General features: G+C 43.5%; 1 protein-coding gene across 4 annotated transcripts in view; it reads right to left on the bottom strand.

Annotated features, from left to right (window-relative positions):
- CASK (calcium/calmodulin dependent serine protein kinase) overlaps positions 1-21,089 on the bottom strand; it is a 268,122-nt gene that overhangs the window by 175,266 nt on the left and 71,767 nt on the right. For all 4 annotated transcript variants that reach the window (XM_066599973.1, XM_066599972.1, XM_066599971.1 and 1 more), the window contains exons 3-4: positions 6,150-6,255; positions 313-390 (exon numbers count right to left, since the gene is read on the bottom strand). In XM_066599973.1, coding sequence (XP_066456070.1) covers positions 313-390; positions 6,150-6,255 — 184 coding nt within the window. The remainder of the gene's footprint in view (positions 1-312; positions 391-6,149; positions 6,256-21,089) is intronic.

Raw genomic sequence — 21,089 nt, forward strand, 5'->3', positions numbered from 1 at the left:
GAATCTGTCAAATGGTGACAGTCCCTCTAAACATCCTCAATGTCACATATGTGCTTAGCATTCCTTTATCATGTTACATTGGTGAACAGCAATGACAATACCCAATCAAATAAAAAATTAAAATAAAAAACACACATACCTTAAAAACAATGGCCTTCATTTAGATCTATGGCATTAGACTTGTAATAGTACTACATATGGAGATATTTAAAGAGCGCCGCTCCCTTTTAGCTACAGCAAGAGTTAATGGCAACTGTTTGGAATCAGCAGAAAGGCATCCCGGCTTTTTGTAGATACAATAAAGTTACGTACCTGGCAACGGCTTCGCTGTACACAAAACCAGCATCAGCTCGCTTTACTATTTCAAAGCATAAATCTGCTCCATCCATGCTGTAATAAGAGTAAGAAAAGGCAGTTAGAGGCTGTAGAGTTGTCAGGGGTTAAAAGAAGACTCCTTTCCTAAACCTAAGCGCTCTAAATATTTCATTAACTACTTGGGGTTGTAGAGGAACAGCTGTCTGCTCGAGACATAAAAGAGGAACAACTATCCATATGACCAAAGTGACCTGATGTAGAGTAACAATTGTTATTCAGGTTCTATTTTTCCAGCAATTCATTTCAGCTAAATACACGGAGTTAATTTGAACTGACGGCACTTTTGCAGAAGCAATCAAATCCACTTATGAAGTGTGGAATAAAGAAAAAAAACCCACAATAAATGGCAAAGCATATACACTAGGGGTGTGGAAGTACGCATAAAAATAGCATGGCACAAAGGAATTCAGCTCAGTAAGGGAATGGTAAGCTACAGACGCCATATAAAATAGTTTTTAGTTCGCCTCATTCCAGATTCTTGCAGAAGTACACATTAGAGGCTTATATAATATGCCTCAGGATACAATTATTTGCTTCTGCATCCAGCCAATAATAATAGTGGTCACCGTAAGGAGCAACATTTAAAGGGCTACTCCAGCAAAAGCACATTTTTCCATCCCTGATGCCCTTACCTGATTGCCTGTCACACTCTGGGTATATCCTATGTATGCTACAGTCTTTTCCATGCAGTGTAGCTTCATGTCTGGTATTTATAAGGCTCCATCTGAGATGCTCCCTGCTTTCTCTTTTACTACTCTGTGCTATCAATCCCATGATGCATCAGCACAACATCACATGAGCAGCCTGAGCCTTTACCATCTCTGCCTGCTGGTGGGACACTGTAGAAAGGAATAACTAAACAAGGCAATACTAGCTGACTTTAAATATACACACATACGAGGGGCTAGTTACATAATAAATGTATTATTATTTTTTTTTTTACTGAAATGGCTCTTTAAACCTGCCTTTACATAATGAAGTTTTGCTTCTATCTTTATGAAAAATCCATTTGCTTCCTATATTATACATCACCCTCTCAGACTAGGCATAATACAGTGCGATCGTTTTATCCGGAATGGTCCTGAAGAGGGGTATTACCCAATGAGATATTTATAGTATAGCCGCAATCTCTGGGATTCAGAATCTCCTGTTCAACATGCCAGAACGGGAGTGGCAAGCTTTTCTCAAATCATAGTTCTTAAGAGTATAAAGCATCTGCTTTCATGTTGCCCTGATAAGTGGGAGGACAAAAAGTTGAATACCCATCAGACATTTATATCTTGATCGATACTCCACAAATTACTAAAAACGAGAATACGCTTTTAAGCTTGATTGCTGCCTTTGGGAGCTGCACAAACTGACAATTGACAATTTCGCTCTTGGACTGGAAAAGCAGATCAATTTCAAAACTCATCAGACTGCTTTCACACAGCCCCAAAAATCGTGCGAGATTTGTGCATTGCGAGAGGCTCAAATATGATCCCAATTTTTTTGAATGCGATTATATACATGAGCGATTTTCCCCACATCACGGCGTGGGAAAAAAATAATGGCATCTCCGATCTTTGGGCGGTCCCCTCTGAACACCTCGTTCATGGTTTTCAATGGCAGCGGCAAAAGCATCGCACAGGGTGCAGGTGCATGCGAGCGCGATGCAAGGCTTCCCATTGAAAACAAGGGCAAATACTTGCTGATCCTTGCTTTTAGCCGCGCTGGAGGATCGCAACTTTCCTGAAGTGACGAACGGGGTTTGACTCAAAAACATCTTGCATGCGCGGGGTAATTGCATGTTCTGGAGCGCGAGGTCTGTCGGAGTTTTACGCATTTAATTAGCCTCACGAAGACTCAACAACTTGCATTCATACATCATCTCTACAGATCTCGCCATCATGAGGTTTACTCATGAAGGTACAATTAAAGTACAGCGAAAGTGTTCTATTTGGGATAAAATATTTTGCCAGAAGGACCCCTTGGCCATCAACTGATCATAAGGTGTTGAGATGCTGGGAACCTCTAGGATTATCAGTAATTTGTGGGCTCATATACATGTACCTTGTTATTTTGGGTAACTGCACATAATGTGATCCCCCAAATAGTACCCATCAGATGAAGAGTAAGGCTAGGGATACACGGTGACTTTGAATGTGATATGGGTCGTGCAGACAAAGATCGCAGTATAACCCTGTGACATAGTAACATATAAAAATGTCAAAGGGGCACATTTAATACTAGTATTGTAGCAGAATTCTGCTATAGATGGTGCCTTTTTTGGTGCAAATAAACGTGCAATAAATATACTACTGATTTTTGCCATAAAGAACAGACGTTGCACTTCTCACTCAACTTTTCAGGGTTTGAGTGGAGTTTTTTTTTTTTAAAACACAAAGTTGTTGCAATGGCACTCCAGTAACTGGGGGGCATACAAAAGGACTCCACATCTGTAAACAGGCTAGAGATTTATCAACAGCATGCAACATTTGATACATTTGTTGCATCTTTAACTGGAGAAGGGAAGAAAAGCTGCCAGAAAATCTGTGTCAAATTCCCCTGGTGATAAATCCCCCCAATGTTATGTCGTGGCTCATAGGATGCCACAAAGAAACAGTGACCGGCACATCTCAAGAAATGTAATAATGCTGGACTTCTTGTGATCTGCTGCAAAACTACATTGATTTCTATTACACGGTAATGTTGCAGAGCTACGTAAAACAGTACACTAATCTTTGGTCACATGACCTGTGTCGCTGCCAAAGTCACTATGTAGCCCTAGGCAAAAGCACTGGAGTGATAGGCGGGTTGCAATAAGTTGCAGGCCACAGTGAGACTGCATTGACTTCATTATGTTGCAGACCTATGCTGTGATCTTTAGCCATGACACAGGTCCTGTGGCCAAAGTCACTGTATAGCCCCAGCTTTAAGACAGAGGTGCAGTGTTTGCGCCAGAGCAAGACTATCATTAATAAAATTATTAAAGTTGTATTTAAGTTCATTCCTTATTTTTGAAATAAATGGAGTGAAGCCACCAATTACATTTCTGGCTATGAACACCAATATGAATCTATCCCGAGGATAGGTTATGAATATAAAAAAACACAAAAAAAAAACCAACATTTAAAGGGCAAGCTGATATTTTCGAGGATTTTGATCTCCAACGAACACTTTGAATTTTTCCATTAACATGACCAGGGCTTGTTTGGGGGAGGGGGGGGGGGGGACAGAATGAACATGCATCAATTCAGTCTTCTCTTTTGACAGTGTTTACAATGCAGCATAAAATGTACGTTGTTACGATTAAGAAGATACCAAATACCAGAATTACTTTTCTTTTCCCACTTTGGCACAATGAAAACCCTTTCTTGAAAAATTAGACCCATAACATTTTTTTATTTTTCCAAGGAGTGATCAGTGAGCTTGTTTTTTGTGTGACAAACTGGAGTTCTTATTTGTATTTACTTCTTTTTTTAAACAGTGCCTGGCATGCAGGATACAAATGTGTTCCATTTATTCTGTATTGTAAGTGATGCTGTAATACCAAATAGGAATTTTCTCATTTAACCTTTCTACAAAAAAAAAATGGGAAAAGGTGCATGAAAAGTTTGTTTTTAACCAATATTGTTTTTGACTTTTAAATAACTTTTTCCATGTTCCTGTAGGGGAGTTGAATATAACTGATTGCTCAGAGAATGCAGGGCAGTACTTGAATATAACAGGCAAGCCACAGTACCCCCCCCCCCCCCTTCCACACACTCACGTGGCATGTGTCAGGTTTTACACTTCTTTAGTGGTCTATATGGATTTCACTTATTTAAAAGGGTATTCATGTCTGATGGTATCACATTAAAATCAATCACCTTAACCCCTTCCTGTCCTGCAATGTACTGCAGGAAGGTCACTAAGCTATGTAATAGCACGGCGCCGTAATGAACCCATTATTAATTGAGTATAGTGAACATGGTTAGCACACTGAAAAGCTAAAAAATAAGTTAATCAATATGCCATTTCATATATTTTATACACGTATATACATATATATTTTATACACATATTCAGTGAGTAAGGGCATACACACACAATATAGTCAAGAAGCCATTAAAAATATTTCTCAGGAAAAATGGACACACATTCACTGATTATTTTAACCCTTTAAGGACCAGACACTTTTTAGGGATTTTACCCACGTGGCGGTTTTACTGCTGTTTTTTGTTTCCTTTAGCTACCAAAATTATTTTTGCTGTGTGTTTCTTCTTCCGTGACATATAGGGCGATTTATTAAATATCTTTTTCACTGACTTTTTTCCCCTGTTTTTTAGTGTTATTTAGGGTAAAATGCTAAAAAAAATAAAAAATAAAAAATAGAACTATAAATGTTAAAATAATTTTTTTAGAATTTTTTTACATTTTGTATACTTTTGCTAAAATAAAGTACGGGATCGGGTTTCAATATTTGTTTTGGATGTTTTGATATATAATATGTATGGTTTTGGTTTACGGGGCGCGTACGGCGACGATTTTGGTTGGTGTTGGCTTTGTGTTATTTTCTTTCTTGTATATTATATTGTATCTATTGGTGTTTTATTCTGTAATATTGTTCAACTTATGTATGGAATTTTTTACTATCTATGACCACCATGACATCATATAAGACCTCTAGGGAACATTCATTTTGTTATTCGATACATTCCCACTGTAGCTGTGGCATCCATAGGAAAACAACCTCTGTAGTGACATTAGTCACTGGCAGAGCTGGCCAGTGTCTAGTATGACCCCCCAGCTCTGCTGTAGCAGGGAACCCTGGCGGTCACATGACCCTCCGGCTCCGGTAGTGAAAGCTACACTTTTACTTTCCCTTTTGAGTACACAGAGCTCATTGAGCACTGTGTACTCGGGGAAGCAGAAGGCAGAAAGGGTTAAAAAACCCTCCTGCCTTCTCCTCAGGGTTATCAGCTGTCACCAACAGCTGATAACCTGCCCTGCCTCTTATTGATTGCACAGCCAGTAGGCTTAAAGCCCCTCTGTAATTTTACTATCGGCAGGGTTTTATACCTAGGACCAGGCGCCGTATATTTACCCCGCCTGGTCCGTAATGGGTTAAAAAGGTATACATCAATGACACTTAGTTTACGTTCACAGACCGTCCGCTTCCATTGTAACATATATAATGACGGCTCAACATTTAGTGCCACATTTATCAAAACTTTGTTAGAGAAACTGTCTTTGTTGTCCCTAGTAGCAAGAGTGTAGCCTTTATTTTACCACAGCAGTTTCAGAAATGATAGCCAATGATTGGTTGCTATGTGCAACCATGAAAGTTTGTTTTAGACAGTTTTGATAAATGGGGCAGCGCGCCCTTCAAAATATCTGACTACGTGTAGACAATGCGTGTGTGTCCGGCAAAGTTGGGATCTATATTATACAATGGTAAAGCAATGCTGAAATTAAAGTGTCCAGAGATTGTATGTGGAATGCTTTAAGAAGGGTACATACTATATTAAAAAAAAGGATGAAGTTAGATTTTTGCCCAAAAAAGTCCTAATGAGGCAGAGACCATAACCTCAGTGTCCTACATTCTTCCTCTTCACCATTTTTACTGCTAAATGCAAACAGATTCCAGTTTCTGCATCCCTCTCCGTTAAATGAATAACTGAGCAAGGTGAAGAGATCAGCACATCTGTCCAGATATAGCATTCTTAGAAGTAAGGAACTTGACACATCATTAATAATTCACCTTTGTAGGAGATAAAGGGGAGCAACAGATAAATAAGCTGAAAACTTACAATTCGAAGACCATGTAGAGCATGCCATCAGAGCTGTATGTCTCCAAGAGCTCCACAATGTGTGGATGTTTCAGCATGTGACATATGCTGGCTTCTCTCTTCAAATCTGCAAGTATAAAAGGGATGCATGTCACAAGCAGATTGACCTTGGATTACACGTTCTCTGCCTTTTAGGGCTCAGAATGCACAGCAAAAGCATAACAATATGCAGTCAACCAGCTTTCTCTGATAAGCACACGTTTTATTGGGTTTTCATTATAATGACACCACAGAAAGTAGACTAATGCAAACAAGTGTTAATGACACATAATATTGTATCGTATTGGAGTAAACATATTCATAGCATTTAGTCAAGTACAGAGTCATCACCAAGGCTCTATTCTCACTAGAATCACGGTTTTTGGTTAAACGCCCCACACAACAGCTTCCAACACATCCAGACAACAAGACCTCATTGAATCCAGTCAAGTGTCAGGGGGGTTCCTACAGGCACAGCATAACAAGCTGCAGGTAATGACCCGATGACAAAATTATACTGGGTTATCAGCTCTACACAAGTGAATCGCCAACACTTTCGTAGTAGCAAGACATGCCTTACCATAGTTATTTATTTTTCCTGCCATTGTTTAAATATTGATGTTTTAACCCTGTTGAAATTGCGGGTGTCCTGAAAGAGTGAGATACTTGTGGTCCATTTACATGCAAAATTTGAGTTTGAGCGATCATTTTGCATTAGGTACTAATGGGCTAACTAGCTTCATTTGCGTGTATTTAGAGAACAGTAGGTGGTCGGTTCTCTAAATACATCACTTTTGTTCTGCCGATACAATGCCATCAGCGCTGCCTGCAGAGGACACAGAATGCAGTCTCTCTCATCAGGGACGATGGCTTTTACGCTGAGCTGAACTCAGCGATGGACACAGAGTGCACGGTAAGTGAACGATGGGCACACATTTACAAACAACGGCTATTGCTCAAAAGCAGTCGTTTGGACGAATTTTGAGCATTAATCGTTGCATGTTAATCAGCCTTTGGAAATGTTGCATGAAAGTTTAAAGATGTCTCATGTGGCCCTCCAGCCTACAGTGGTATCTCGGATATTTCTCACGATTAGACTGTTCAACTGAAAGGGGGAGCCTGATAAAACTAGTATGACTAAAGCCACCAAAGACCAAGGAGATGCTGAATTTGACGTCAAAACACAAATCGGAATAAAAACGAGAGGTTTGTATCCAACCAAGCTATGGAGAAGGCGGCTCGATAAGCTGTATTACCTAATGTCGGGGAAATTCAACCCACCCTTTTTCACAGGTAACATGCACGTTAAGTGAGATTCTAGGTCGCTAGTGGACTAATTAAATGTAGAGAATGCAGCTTGTAGCTTCATTATATCTTGGTGCTAAGTCAGATTAGATTTTCAAAAGGTCTGTAGTGAACCAAAACGCGACATTAACCTTAGGCTACATTAACCCTTTTCAATCCACTGTCTGACGCCTCAAGACATTATGATTTAAGGCTGTACAGCTCCGATGTTGGTGGACATCAGTCGGGGTTCTCTTGCTGTATATTGCCAGCCTCTCTGCTGTCGGAGCCTAGCCAACATGTCACCTCATGCAGTACTGGCTTTAGCCGGCATATAGCACCATTGTATAACAGCAGAAAAAGAGTAAGCCCCCTAGAAAAACCAGGATATAAATTGGTTTGGAAAGGGTTAACACGAGCCAGCATGGACTGAGAAACTTGGCCAGATCCCGTGATAGCCAACATGCATTTTACACACTGATGTGAGGTGGTTTTTCACTCAAAAGCGCCTTGAACAGTTTCTGTGAAATTGTGATCCTCAGGCATGTGTTTCACAAGCGTCAAAGGATCGCAAGCATTTCCCATGGATTTCAATAGGAAACATCAAATCACACACGCATGCGCAGCGGGAGCGAAATAATCCATGGGAGCGGGAGAATACGCAGGCACATGCCAGTAGCGGCAGGAGACGGGGCAAGGGCAACTGTGGGAACAGTGTTCAGCCACAGGGAACAGCTAAGTGGCACTCATCCACCACTGCACGCTGGACAGTACAGTCACAAATTCCCCCGGGCCAGAAACGATGGAAAGTGCTGGCCTGCGGTTAGGCAGCCACAGCAAATGAAGAATAGAGAAAAGGAGGGGGGACACTGAAAAGAGGATAGTCTCCACCCACCATTCCCCCAACCACCAATAACACAGCAAAAAGGCATAGCACAATCCCCTCACCAGCTTCAGAGGGGCCTGAGCGGAGCTCCCCGCCAGCAGACATGAACACCAGAAGGGGCAAACCGATCCCCACGACCACCACTGCTGATCTACGGACAGCCGACGGATATTGAGAAGGGAGAACCTCATGGAAAAAAAAGAACCACCGCCCTCTTGCAGCAGGAACATAGCCCTGTACTATGTACAGGGATGCAGGGGGTTGTAGCAAACAGCGATGTAAGATGACTAATACTTACCTTGCTGCCAAGTAAACTGAATACTTACCACTCGTCTATGAAGGGGTGCTCCACAGTTCTAGCAGTGTTCCCACCCTTTGCACTTGCCTAGGTGCTCCAGGAAAAGAAGGGGGGGCTCTTTTTTTTGTTCTGAGGTTAGGGCAGTTAACCCAATTCTGTTTGCCCTGCTGCCTCCCTGTATTCGCTGACTCCAAAAGGTTATTGCAGACAAGTGACAAACAGGTCTTCCTCCTACAGAGACTAAGCTAAAACTAGTTAGCTTGGTACCTACAGGAAGGTTAAAACTAGTAGGTGAAGCTAACTTTTTCTGCTTAGTGTCAGCCTCCTAGCGGCATTAACTATACTCATAGTCTTTAGCAGTGTTACCCAATGATCTGGACAAGAAATTAAAAAAATAGGAATCTTAATAACAAATAGAAAACCACCTCTGTGAACCTAGCCTTAGGCTGGGTTCAAACAGGATGGATTTGCTGCGGAAATTCCGTGCGGCAAATCCGCCCGCAGCTCCTAATACCAGGATTAGCCAGCCACGTGGATGAGATTTTGCAAAAATCTTGTGCACACGGGACAGCCAATCCATTGCAGCGAAGCCGGGCGGAAGCAGCAATGCGGCGCAGAACTGACAGCCGCAACATTTCAACTTTTTTTTCCCATTGCGGCCTCACTCCTGCAATGCAGAGAAGGCCGCAACGGAATGCCGGCGGCCTAACTGCTCCAAAACCCGCGGTTCTCCCATGGAAATCGCTTGGCTTTTCGGTCCGGCCAAGCCGCGAGATTTCCGCGGGACTTCCATCCTGTGGGAATCCAGCCTTACACGGTGTTCACAATATCTGCGTACTCCATCCAGGGTTCATTGAAAAAGGCAGTTAAAAGTAAGCGGCACAGCATGTTGCACTATTTTTTTCCAGTAAAATGGCAAAACCTCTAAGACAGATTCTGTCAGACGCTGCCAGGATCTGTCATTTTGAGAGATCCAGTGGTTGATTTTATTTCTTTTGTTCCGTAACAGAACAGAAGAACAGAAACATGAGCAGAGCCTTACATCTGTCCAATTCCTCCACAAACATGACAAACTACCAGTCTACGACGTCGTCAGGCTCTATTACCAGTTACGAGTTAAAACATGCAAGGTAAAACGTATGCCATGTTTCATACCAGCTTCTGACCTCATGGGTTAATAACTCTCTGCCCGTTCTCTTACTCACCATATTTGAATAGTTGCCTTTGACTACAACAGTTAAGAAAGTAGGGAAGCAAAGAATGGGGACTTGTACCCCGTTTCCCTGAAAATAAGCCCTACTTGGATTTTCAGGGAGGCTTGAAATATAAGCCCTACTCTGAAAATAAGCCCTGTATTACATTTAAAAAGCAATACATTACCTAGCAGGCTAAGTCCTTGTCCCTCCCACTGCTCTCAAAAGCTCCAGGCGGCTTCCTGCAGTCCTTGGCCGCCCACAGAAGATCGCTGCCTGGTTATGGTATTCATAAATCCCATCTCCAGAAAGCGATAGCCCTTATTGGTTCTCAAGCACTGCTCAGCCAATCAATGCAGCGCTCGTTGAATCAATGCAATGGCTGTGATTGGTTCATCCAGCACTGCATTGACTGGCTGAGCAGCGCTCGAGAACTAATCAGAGCCATTGCTTTATGGAGGCGGAATTTATGAATCCTATAACCAGGAAGCGATCTTCTGTTAGCGGTTGAGTACTACAGGAAGCCTGCCGGAGCTCCGGGGTAACGACGTGGACCAAGCCTGCTAGGCAAGTACAATAAGACATCTCCCAAAAATAAGACCTAGTGCCTCTTTTGAAGCAAAAATTAATATAAGACAGGGTCTTATTATCAGGGAAACGCGGTATCAACGCAACTTCTGTAAACCGTAGTCACCAATATGCGGAGGGAGGATTAAACTACAGTTCAAATAGTCTTCAAGACATTTGTACCATTTTTTGAAATGATACATTACAATGTTGGACCAGCATCAGAACCTGTTCTACGATTTATAATAAAAAAAAAAATAGTCATCCTCAGCTACCTTCATAAGTATTAATGGTGCAGAAATCAGATCAGACCTCAATATTGTGGAGGTTCACCAGCAACATAGATTATAATAGGCTAGTATCATCCCCAAAGCCTGTCTAACACCAGAACATAGTAACATTGTCTTCATTCAGCCTTACATACTATGTCCATCTAGTTCAGCCTGGTCATCATGCTCCCACTTATCAGATTTGGTTTGCTACTAGTCCCACTATGGGTAGCACTTGTTTCCAACCCAAGTTTGCAACTCGAATTCCATAGTCCCTTGTGGTAAACCTTTGACAGTGTAAGCAGAGTACAGTGGAGATGAAGGCGATATCCAGAGGATTAAGCTTTTGTCCCACAAAACCCCTCGACAGTGCTCAGATCTGCAGCAATGAGGAAGAATTCTTCCACAGACCGCAACTGAAAGAAGTTATAACAAAACAGACATAACACCACAAGCCTTTAAAGGGGTTGTCCCGCGAAACAAAGTTGGGGTATACACTTCTGTATGGCCATATTAATGCACTTTGTAATGTACATTGTGCATTAATTATGAGCCATACAGAAGTTATTCACTTACCTGTTCCGTTGCTAGCGTCCCCGTCTCCATGGTGCCGTCTAATTTTCAGCGTCTAATCGCCCGATTAGACGCGCTTGCGCAGTCCGGTCTTCTCCCTTCTGAATGGGGCCACTCGTGCCAGAGAGCTGCTCCTCGTAGCTCCGCCCCGTCACGTGTGCCGATTCCAGCCAATCAGGAGGCTGGAATCGGCAATGGACCGCACAGAAGACCTGCGGTCCACCGAGGGTGAAGATCCCGGCGGCCATCTTCGCAAGGTAAGTAAGAAGTCACCACAGCGCGGGGATTCGGGTAAGTACTATCCGTTTTTTTTTTAAAACCCCTGCATCGGGTTTGTCTTGCGCCGAACGGGGGGGGGCTATTGAAAAAAAAAAAAACCCGTTTCGGCGCGGGACAACCCCTTTAAGGAACTGCAGATGGTCCGCACGGCGAGCCATTGGACATGCACAGTACAGAAGGTTTTGTTTCTTTAACCAGCTGCTTTTCCCACATCACTGCGCAAGGGCCGCAGATCGGATGGCTTCAATGGAATAGAACATGCTGCGTTTTTCCCTCCGCGAGTGGAAAAAAAAACACAATTGATGTGCGCTTGTGGACATGGAAAAGTGATTTTGCATAGCATGTCTATGGACAGCATTTGCTGCGGAATCCAGAGGCAGATGCCCGCTCCGGTTTCTGCAATGCAAATAAGCCCGTGTGCATTAGGTCTAAAAGGAAAAGCCCACCAAGGGATATACAGAGGAACTCAAACACATCATTAATAATGTCAACCTAGTATCTGTCATCTGAGAAATACATTCTTAACAGGTATACCATCCACTGGTTATAGATGAGCAGATCCACGGGACCACGAGGATTCTACAGAACAGCCTCTTGAATACAAACAGAAGGAAGAGAACAGCAGGGTGCCCCTAGTGGTCATACACAAATCTTGAAGGAAAAATACAGCTAATCTCCAACCCATTGTCCGCAGACAATAGACTTAAAGGGGTTGTCCCGCGAAACCAAGTGGGGGTATACACTTCCGTATGGCCATATTAATGCACTTTGTAATATACATCGTGCATTAAATATGAGCCATACAGAAGTTATTCACTTACCTGCTCCGTTGCTAGCGTCCTCGTCGCCATGGATCCGTCTAATTTCGCTGGCGGCTTGCTTTTTTAGACGCGCTTGCACAGTCCGGTCTTCTGCTCTGAGCATGAGCCGCTTCAGCGTGCTCGCCGCTACAGCTCTTCTGCGCATGCGCAGACGAGCTGTAACTTCTCGGGAGCGCGCTGGAGCGGCCATTTTGCTACCATCCTCTCTTAGAGAGGGGTGCAGAAACTTCAGCAGCCCTGCCGTGAAGCCGCCCAGCAGCCCTGCCGTGAAGCCGCCCAGCCGCCCATGTAAGTGAGGGGTCGGGGGTGATGTGTGCGCAGGGGGGACTGTACCGCTGTGGCCCCGGGGCCCAGCGCCGGGGAGCCGGGGCCCAGCGCCGGGGAGCCGGGGCCCAGCGCCGGTTACCTGCTGCCTGGCGGTGGGTGACTGTGGCCCAAGAGCGTGTGCCGTGGTCGGCCGCGGTCAATCCCGAGGCCCGGTCGGTGGCTGTGGGGTCCGGTCGGCGGCTGCGGGGCGTCTGGTTGTCAGGGAGACACAGCTGGTAGCGTCTCGGGAGCGCGCACGTCGGGCTACAGCAAGCGACGGGAAAAGAGCCGGTGGCCATCTTGGGGAAACTTTTTATAAGTTGCTGAAACGCTGGAACTGTAAGTAGAAACCGGCTATAAAAGTCATTTACACGGGTGCTTAGTAATGTTTGCTTAATAAGGGGGACTGGGAAAAAAAAAATTTTCACTGCTTCCTCGAGACAACCCCTTTAAGGAAATATTCCAAGATTTACCTCTTCTCTCATAAAAAACTGCTAAAATACTCAAGGAATCGCCATGTCAGTAGTGCCCTCTCATCACCATCAGAGACCGGCATGTTTTCTTGTTATAGCAGAAAATGCAAGCAATATGTCGACACCGGAAGCTAGGGGTTGACTGGCCTTAGCTGGAGGTAACTCCCCGGTCACACCCCTAGCTGACAATTGGCTCCTGGTCTCTGCTGTCTCGTCCCAACTGCTACTTGACGGCAGACGCGGTTGAAGACATCGGCTGACTTCCCCTTGAATCTATCTACAAGATAGCGGCGACTGACACCCGGCGTGGCGACAAAGGTAGCATGAGGTTTCCAGCGGCAGAAGACAGCGGCTGACTCCACCTTTCCAGCCAGGCTGAACATATCAGCTATTGCAGCAGCGGAAGACAACAGCCGAGACCCAGCCGGCCATCCATCCATTGGAGGCCAGCGGGGAGAAGAGTGACAGCAGAGTCGGGAGCACAGAGGGGAGGATGGCGGGGAGACTGACCGCGGGGCCGTCAGCGGACACATGACAGGGCGCCGGAGACTGTGACAACAGGGCAGGGAGCGGAGATAAGAGCTCGGCGAAGACAATAGTAACAGCAGAGTTCTGAGGCAGCCGCTGCCGGTGGGGAGAGTCACAGCGGGGCCAGGAGTGCAGCCGCCACCGCAGAGGACAGGGCTAGCTAGCGGGGACACTGAAAGCGGGCAAGTTCCGGAGCAAAGAATGGAGCCCAGCGGGGAAAGTGACAGCGTGCATCAGCTAATCAGCACCTATGGGCATCGCCTGCAGGGTAACCTGGCATACTTCCGGTGGAGACATAATGCACCTGTACCAATCCACACACCCTACACACAATTGGACTACAAAATCAGATTTTTTTTTCTCCAGAACATACTCCAATGTGGTGGACATGACACAATGTAGAAAAATTCCAGATGGAATTTACAATGGAGAAACAAAAACTACAGCCCAGGATGAATCTGCATAGACCTATAGTAAAAAAGCTGAACACCTGCGGGGAACCATTTCTCTAAACCAGATCACTGTTTAATTGACTTTGATTTCCGTATTTTTCTGTCTGTACATTTTAAATACTGATAAGGACTTTCCAGACATTAGCATATGGCCTTAATAAAGCCCCTAGGTTTAATGTCTCATTACCTGGACACTTAACACCCATCAGCCTAATCTGCAACATCCTCAATCATAATCTCCCCCTTTTACACAAACTTCAGTCCTATAAATCCAGTGATCATCTTCCCATTTGTCACTCTGGCTGTTTTAAATGTAAATTAATCACGTCTCTGCTCTTTTGTGCATACACTCTCGGTCAAAGGTTTTAGAACCCCTTAATTTTTTCTGATAATTTACACAAAATGTCTAAATTGTACTTTTAAATTAAAAACATAGAACAAACAAAATGAATAAAAACAATGGATTAACTTTCAAAATAAATCTAGATTTATGACTTTTGATGTAGCCGCCTGTAGTTGATATAAAAGCTTTATACAATCGAGGCATTCCTTCTACAATTGAATTCAGATATGGTTCAGAAATTTATTCCCAACGCTGTTGCAGAAGCTGCCACAAATGTGCTGCACTTGTAGGTTGCTTCGCCTTCCTCTGGAGTCTGCAGGACTACTCCATTTTTTTAAGCCTACTTTTTTTTCTGTCTTCTAGGTTATGTTACAACTACTTAAGAAGTATGTTTTGGATCATTGTCATGCTTTAATATGAACTGCTGACCAACTAGACGTACACCAGAGAGTATTGCTAGTGTATCAAAATGCTATGGTAGCCCTTTTTGTCCAGTGTGTCAGTTACTCTGTTCAAGTTGCCAACTCTGGATCCAGCAAAAGGGCCCCCATCATGCATCCTTCTCTATGTTTGACAGTTGGTGTCACACACTCAGGAACCATTCTTTCACCTGCTCGACGACATACAAAATTCCTGCGATGTACCAAAAATGTCACATATATTCATTCGTCCATAAGACCCTTTTCCACTGCTGAGTAGTCCACTGGAAGTACTGATTGCCTCAGGCAAGTCTTTTATTTTGCAATCTTAGTAGTGGCTTTCTTACGGGGACACTACTTCTTAAACCCACAGTTAGAAGTCTTCTCTTCACAGCTAAAATGCACACTTGTTTACTTTTTAAGGCATGCTTTAAGATCTTGTGCCTCAAGGTGTCGGTCATGCAAATCGTTGACTCTCAAAAACTTGTCATCTCATTTTTGTAGCGGCCTTTAGTTTGCCAGACCTCTTCCTGTCAGCTTCCCCCAGTTTCCAAGTGCCTTTTCAAATGACTCTCATCATAAATAACCCTGAATGCCCATCTTTTACCATTTACCCTAAATTCACAAGGACCAAACAAACCCCCCAGACAGTCCTAGAATTTCTGGTATTGACGGTTACCAACAATTTATTTCAATATATCGAGATCCTGTTGCAAAAATATGTTATCAATTTGGATTCATACCTCAAAAACATTCCAACGTTAATTTACTTAAAACGATTCCTTGGCATTCATCATACCGCTGGGCCATATTGGACATATCACTGTATTCAAATGTCCCACACGAGAAAGGTCTCCACGTCATTCACTCCACTTTACAAGAAGCCCCCACCATACCCACTAGATAAAAGGATTTCATCTAAGGCCCCCCTTGTCCACGGCCGTTGCGAAATATTGCTAGCGATAGTCCGCCACGGGGGAGAGGGGGGGGGGCCGCTGTCAGTTCTCCGTGGTGAGCCTATCTGACAGATAGGCTCACCATGGAGAATCGCGGCATGCCGCGATTTAGATCCCATGAGCGGAGAATCGCTATGATTCTCCGCTCGTGGACGCCGCAGCTGCGCTTTCCATAGCAACACTATGGAAAGCATTCATTGCATTACCCGTGGCCGGATTATCCCCGCAGGTAACGCAATGAACAATCGCCCGTGGACAGGCAGCCTTAATCAGTGTTAATTGAATTAAAAAAAAAAAAAAACGAAGAAAAAACTAATTTCTCGTTCAACTCAAAAATCTATTTGTAAAGAAAAGGCACCGCTATGGAGGCGAAATTTGCACTGGGGTTTGTGAATATATGCGGGGTTTCATGAGTAGGAATACCTCATGTCCAAGCACAAATGGCCAAAGAACATGACGTTTTATATGATACATAGACTATTTAGTATTTATATGGGAAGGCTCAGAAGAAGATTTTAATCATTTTACCATCCATTTGAACAAAAACTCTTTAACCTCTTTCACGGGCCAAAGTTCGGATACTTATACAATTTTAACAAAAACATTTTTTAATCCACTGATACTAACAGCTACCTCAACTTTAAAAGTGCTCTTTAGAAAAATGGAAAATTAATTTGCCATACGGCCAATTCAAAAGACTTAGATGCACTTGTACGGAAACTGAGGAATTCATTGAACAAGTAATATCGTCATCAACAGATTAAAAGACTGAGGTTACACTACGAATCGGATTTTATCTTCTTTAAATAGAGCAAAACAGGAATCTCAAGAGGAAGCACTAGTGAAAAGCACTAAAATAACCAATTTTAATCTTATTTTTTGAGTATGGTTCTAATGATGAAGCGTGAAGACTTGTATGTTGTAATTAAATTATTGGTCAATTCCCCAAGACCCATATCTAGCAAAAATAATCCCTTCCAAACCAGCTATTACAGTCAGACAGGCCCGCACTCTAAAAAACATACTAGCGCCCAGTAAACTGAAACCCAATGCCAGCCTCCCGATGGAATGCGGCATTCAATGTGTTGGCCACACAACACAAAAAAGAAGATGCAGAATTAACAGCCACAGATTTAATACTACACATTTCCTAAAACATAGCATTTTATGCCATGCAACCATGACCCACAGCCAAAGCTTTTTCTTTTAGCCGGTTTTCATTTTATACTAAATAACACTTTTTTATATATCTAAATAAGCGCACATTTTTTCAAAAAGAGTTGCGCCATTCTACGAGCCACTTTTAAACTTTATTGTTCCATTTTCACAGTATACGAAACTGTACTGACTTCGATCTTGGCTTTCTTTCAATTTGTCTGTAGGACAGGCCTACACTTCTAAGGCCGCATACACACGAACTGATTTGCATTGTGGAATGCACAGTTGAGCCGCATCACAGATCTGCAGCAAATCCAGTTCACAGCACAGAAGAAAAGTGAGGCAGGCGGGGGGGGGTGGGGGGGTTTGGGGGGGGGGCATCAGTCAGGCACAAGGTCAAATTCTGCTGTAGGCTTTTGGAATCCGACCAGTTGTGTGCAGGTGGCCTAAGGGGTATAATGGTTGGTGTCTCCATTGGTTAATTGCCTTTTTCTTGCCATTACGATAGCAATGTGCTGTCTCTTGAAGAGCAAACCTGTCCAAATGCTGCCCTAGAAAGTGCTGTATTGCAGTCTATGCACACACTGGTTACATAGAAAAAGAGGTGTTTAAAAGTAATCTACAAATGTTGAGAAAGCTATAGGAATAGTTTGCATCTAACTTCAAACCATTATTTGCTTTCTGTGCTGCAGAGCAGCTGTCCTTGAAGTGTTCCTTTGGTTGTTAAAATCATAAATTAAGACTGTTGTTGCCCGTAAAGGTTAAAATTTCATACCATTTTTAGGATTTTAAACTTACTTTTTAATCTTTGCACCACTTCACCTTATTTGCTGGGCTTGTTAATGTACAAAATAACTGCAAAAATGGAGGTGCTCAACAACTTTAGACTGGTAGAGTATGTGTGTTTCTACAGTTATAATCTGACTCTCCTTTTTTGGGAGACTACTTAAGGCCTCTTCATCAGGCTGACACCTTCAAGTGTGTTTTTTTAAATACAAGGGTATTTAACATTACATAGCACCAAGTTAAACATTTAGGAATGCCAGCTTTATATAGCGCATGTAAGTTACACAGCGCTTTGCACCACTTGGTATTGGGTTCTGTCTTCATTGGGGCTCACGATCTATATTCACCTACTAGTGTGTTTTTTGGAGTGTGGGAGGAATCCCACATTATCAAAGGGAGAACATACAAACTCCATGCAGATGTTGTCCTTGGTGGGATTTGAACCCAGGACCACTAGAAGGCATCAGTGCTAACCACTGAGCCTGTGTGCTGCTCAAACAAGAGAAGTGATGTGTTGACCAACAACTAATCTAGCTTGATAATAACTGTATGTAAAGCTGATACAAAAAGTAATAACCAAGTATTTTTGCATTTTAAGATTTAATCCTTTGCATATTAAAAAAAAGAATGGGGGGGGGGTGTAATTATTTTTCGGCTAACACACCTTTGCCGACTTGTATTCCCGCGATAAACTACATATTTTATTGTGGATCCTTTATACCAGGAGTGACAACCTGTGGCCAGCGATGGCATTCTACACAGCCCTTTAACATCTGGATACAGAGATGCTTGATTATGTGGCTGCTCACATGTTTCCATGACAGATAGAAGGCACACCGCTCAGGAACAGGGCTGGCAAGAGCCGTGGGTAACCATATATGGTGGCCTCCGAAATAAGTAGTATTGCTGTGAATGCAGCACTCCAGAAATAGATTATAATATATTATATGCCAGCACTCCAGAAATAATTATACTATATATTACAAAGGTGGCCATCTATGCATGTGGCGCTCCATTGTAGTTTATGTGTCCTGAGGTAATAGCCCAGCATTTCCCAACAGCCATAATGTACAATGTAGAGCCACATGCATGTATGGTACCCTCCTTTCTAGAGTGCTGTTTGAAGGAGAAGTGGATTCTCATTCTCACAAGTGGAACCAGCTCCTATCAGCCATTTATTGCATACACTTTTGATATGCAAAAAAGTCACAGATGGTAATGCCCCTTTAAAAAAAGAGGTTGTACCAAAATTTCAAGTTATCCCTGATTCAAACCCACCGATCTCAAGGAAAGGACTTATGTGTCCCGCTCTTCTGTCAGCAGGGCATCACTCTGAATGGAATCCTTGCTCCACTCATATCAAAATGGGGCTGCCAGATACACCCAAGCGGATGCTGGTTGGGTATCTCGGCAGTGCCACTGAAATGAATGAAGCGACGACCGCACATATGCGGCCAGCACCCAAATTGGTCTCAACCCCATCAACCAGGAAAACAGGAAGGCGCCAAGGAAGGGGGGTGCAGTTAACCCACAGTGAGAACGAAAAAAAAAAAAAAGGACCCCCGTTCTTGAGATCAGCAGCATGGGTCCCAAAGTGATACCCCCACCAATCAGCAAGTTATCCCCTAACCTGTGGAAAAGGGATAACTTGAAACTCTGGTACAACCCCTTTACGTTTTATTGCAAACCTTGGAAGGGTTTCAATTTAACAATTTGGCCTTTGAATCTAAGAATTTGTGCACTCTCGCTTTACACCTTCACATATTCTCTACATGATAAAGAAACGGCAACTTTCCCACTAAGAAAGAAGAAGATAATGTTAATGGGAAAGGCCTCTTGATCTATTAGCACATCAGACTCTTTTCACTTGAGGAGTATTGCAGAATGTCAGTCATGTCCAAACATTCCCAGCAATGCTACTTATAAATGTAATTCTCATTACAGTCATGGTGACAGCTCGGCACATACAGGAGATAGATCAGGGGATCCTGCTGGGGGGAAAGGGCTCACCACTCACTATTTTACAAACAAAGTGGCAGCTTGTAGCAGTGGCACATAGCTCAGGCACATAAAGCACGATTTAAGTATGTTCCTGCATTGTTATTCTCCCAACTGCTATAAAAGGCGCAGAGTACAGAATGTCTGTTAACCAATGTTCTCTTGCATTGTGTACATTTTGCCTGCAGGTACTTGACTAAATGAGACTGACATTCTGTTCATTACAGCAACTGTAAGTAATGTGTCTGAGCATAAACGCATCCAGAACCTTCCATATTCATAACATACGTAATGCAGGAATCTTACAGGATTATTCGGATGACTGAGGATCTCGCTGGCAGGAACTACGTGATAGCTATCAGCAGGATCTCTGACCAAGCCAATCAGCAGTGCTGGGATCAGAGGATTTAAGTTACATGATCTATGACAGGGGTGCCGAACCCCTTTTCATCGAGGGCCACATTAGCCTCAGGCCTCTTTCACACAGGCGACAGATATCGGTGCTACAAAATTGCGTCGATACCACAGCTGTGTTCCCGCGATTTTGTAGCATCAGCGATGAGTTTTTCTTGTGAAAAAGCGTGCATTGCTTCGCTGCTGCCAGTGATTTTATTGCGGGAGGGTTAAGCCCTTCCCCTAAAATAAGCCCTAGCTGCACTCTCTGGGCAAAAAAAAAGTTAAACTACTTACCTGAAAGGCTCAGTCAGGGTCCTCCTGCTGCTCTCCAGAGCTCTGCCGAGCATCCTACAGTCCTCATTCGCCCACAGAAGATCACTTCCTAGTTGCGGGATTCAAAAGTCCTGCCTCCAGGAATCGATGGCTCTGATTAGTTTATGCAGCGCTACTCAACCAATCAATGCAGCGCTCAATGAAACAATGAGAAATACTATTGATGGCCTATCCTCAAGATAGGTCATCAATAGTTGATTGGCCAGGGTCTGTCACTCGGGATTGGCCAGGGTCTGTCATGTGCGCCCGCTGCAAATAAATACACAAGGGGTTGGAGCGGAAGCAGATGCTCCAACCCCATGTAGTGGCTGGTGCTCGTAACTGCAGGCACGGCTCCCACAGATTTCATTGCAAGAGCCGACCACTACAACAGGGTCGGAGCATTCGCTTCCACTCCGAATCAGCTGATCGGTCGGGGGCCCGAGTGGCAGACCCTGGCCAAACAATTGATGACCTATACTGAGGATAGGTCATCAACAGTATTTTTCCCGGAAAACCCCTTGAACTCTAGATTGTTATCAAGAGTGATCAGATGACTTGCAATAAATTGCAAAACCATTCCTTGCCACAAACATTAAGTCAAACACAAAACCCGATTTCCACT

This window comes from Eleutherodactylus coqui, chromosome 4 (genome assembly GCF_035609145.1).
Source record: "Eleutherodactylus coqui strain aEleCoq1 chromosome 4, aEleCoq1.hap1, whole genome shotgun sequence".
Taxonomy (NCBI): Eukaryota; Metazoa; Chordata; class Amphibia; order Anura; family Eleutherodactylidae; genus Eleutherodactylus; species Eleutherodactylus coqui.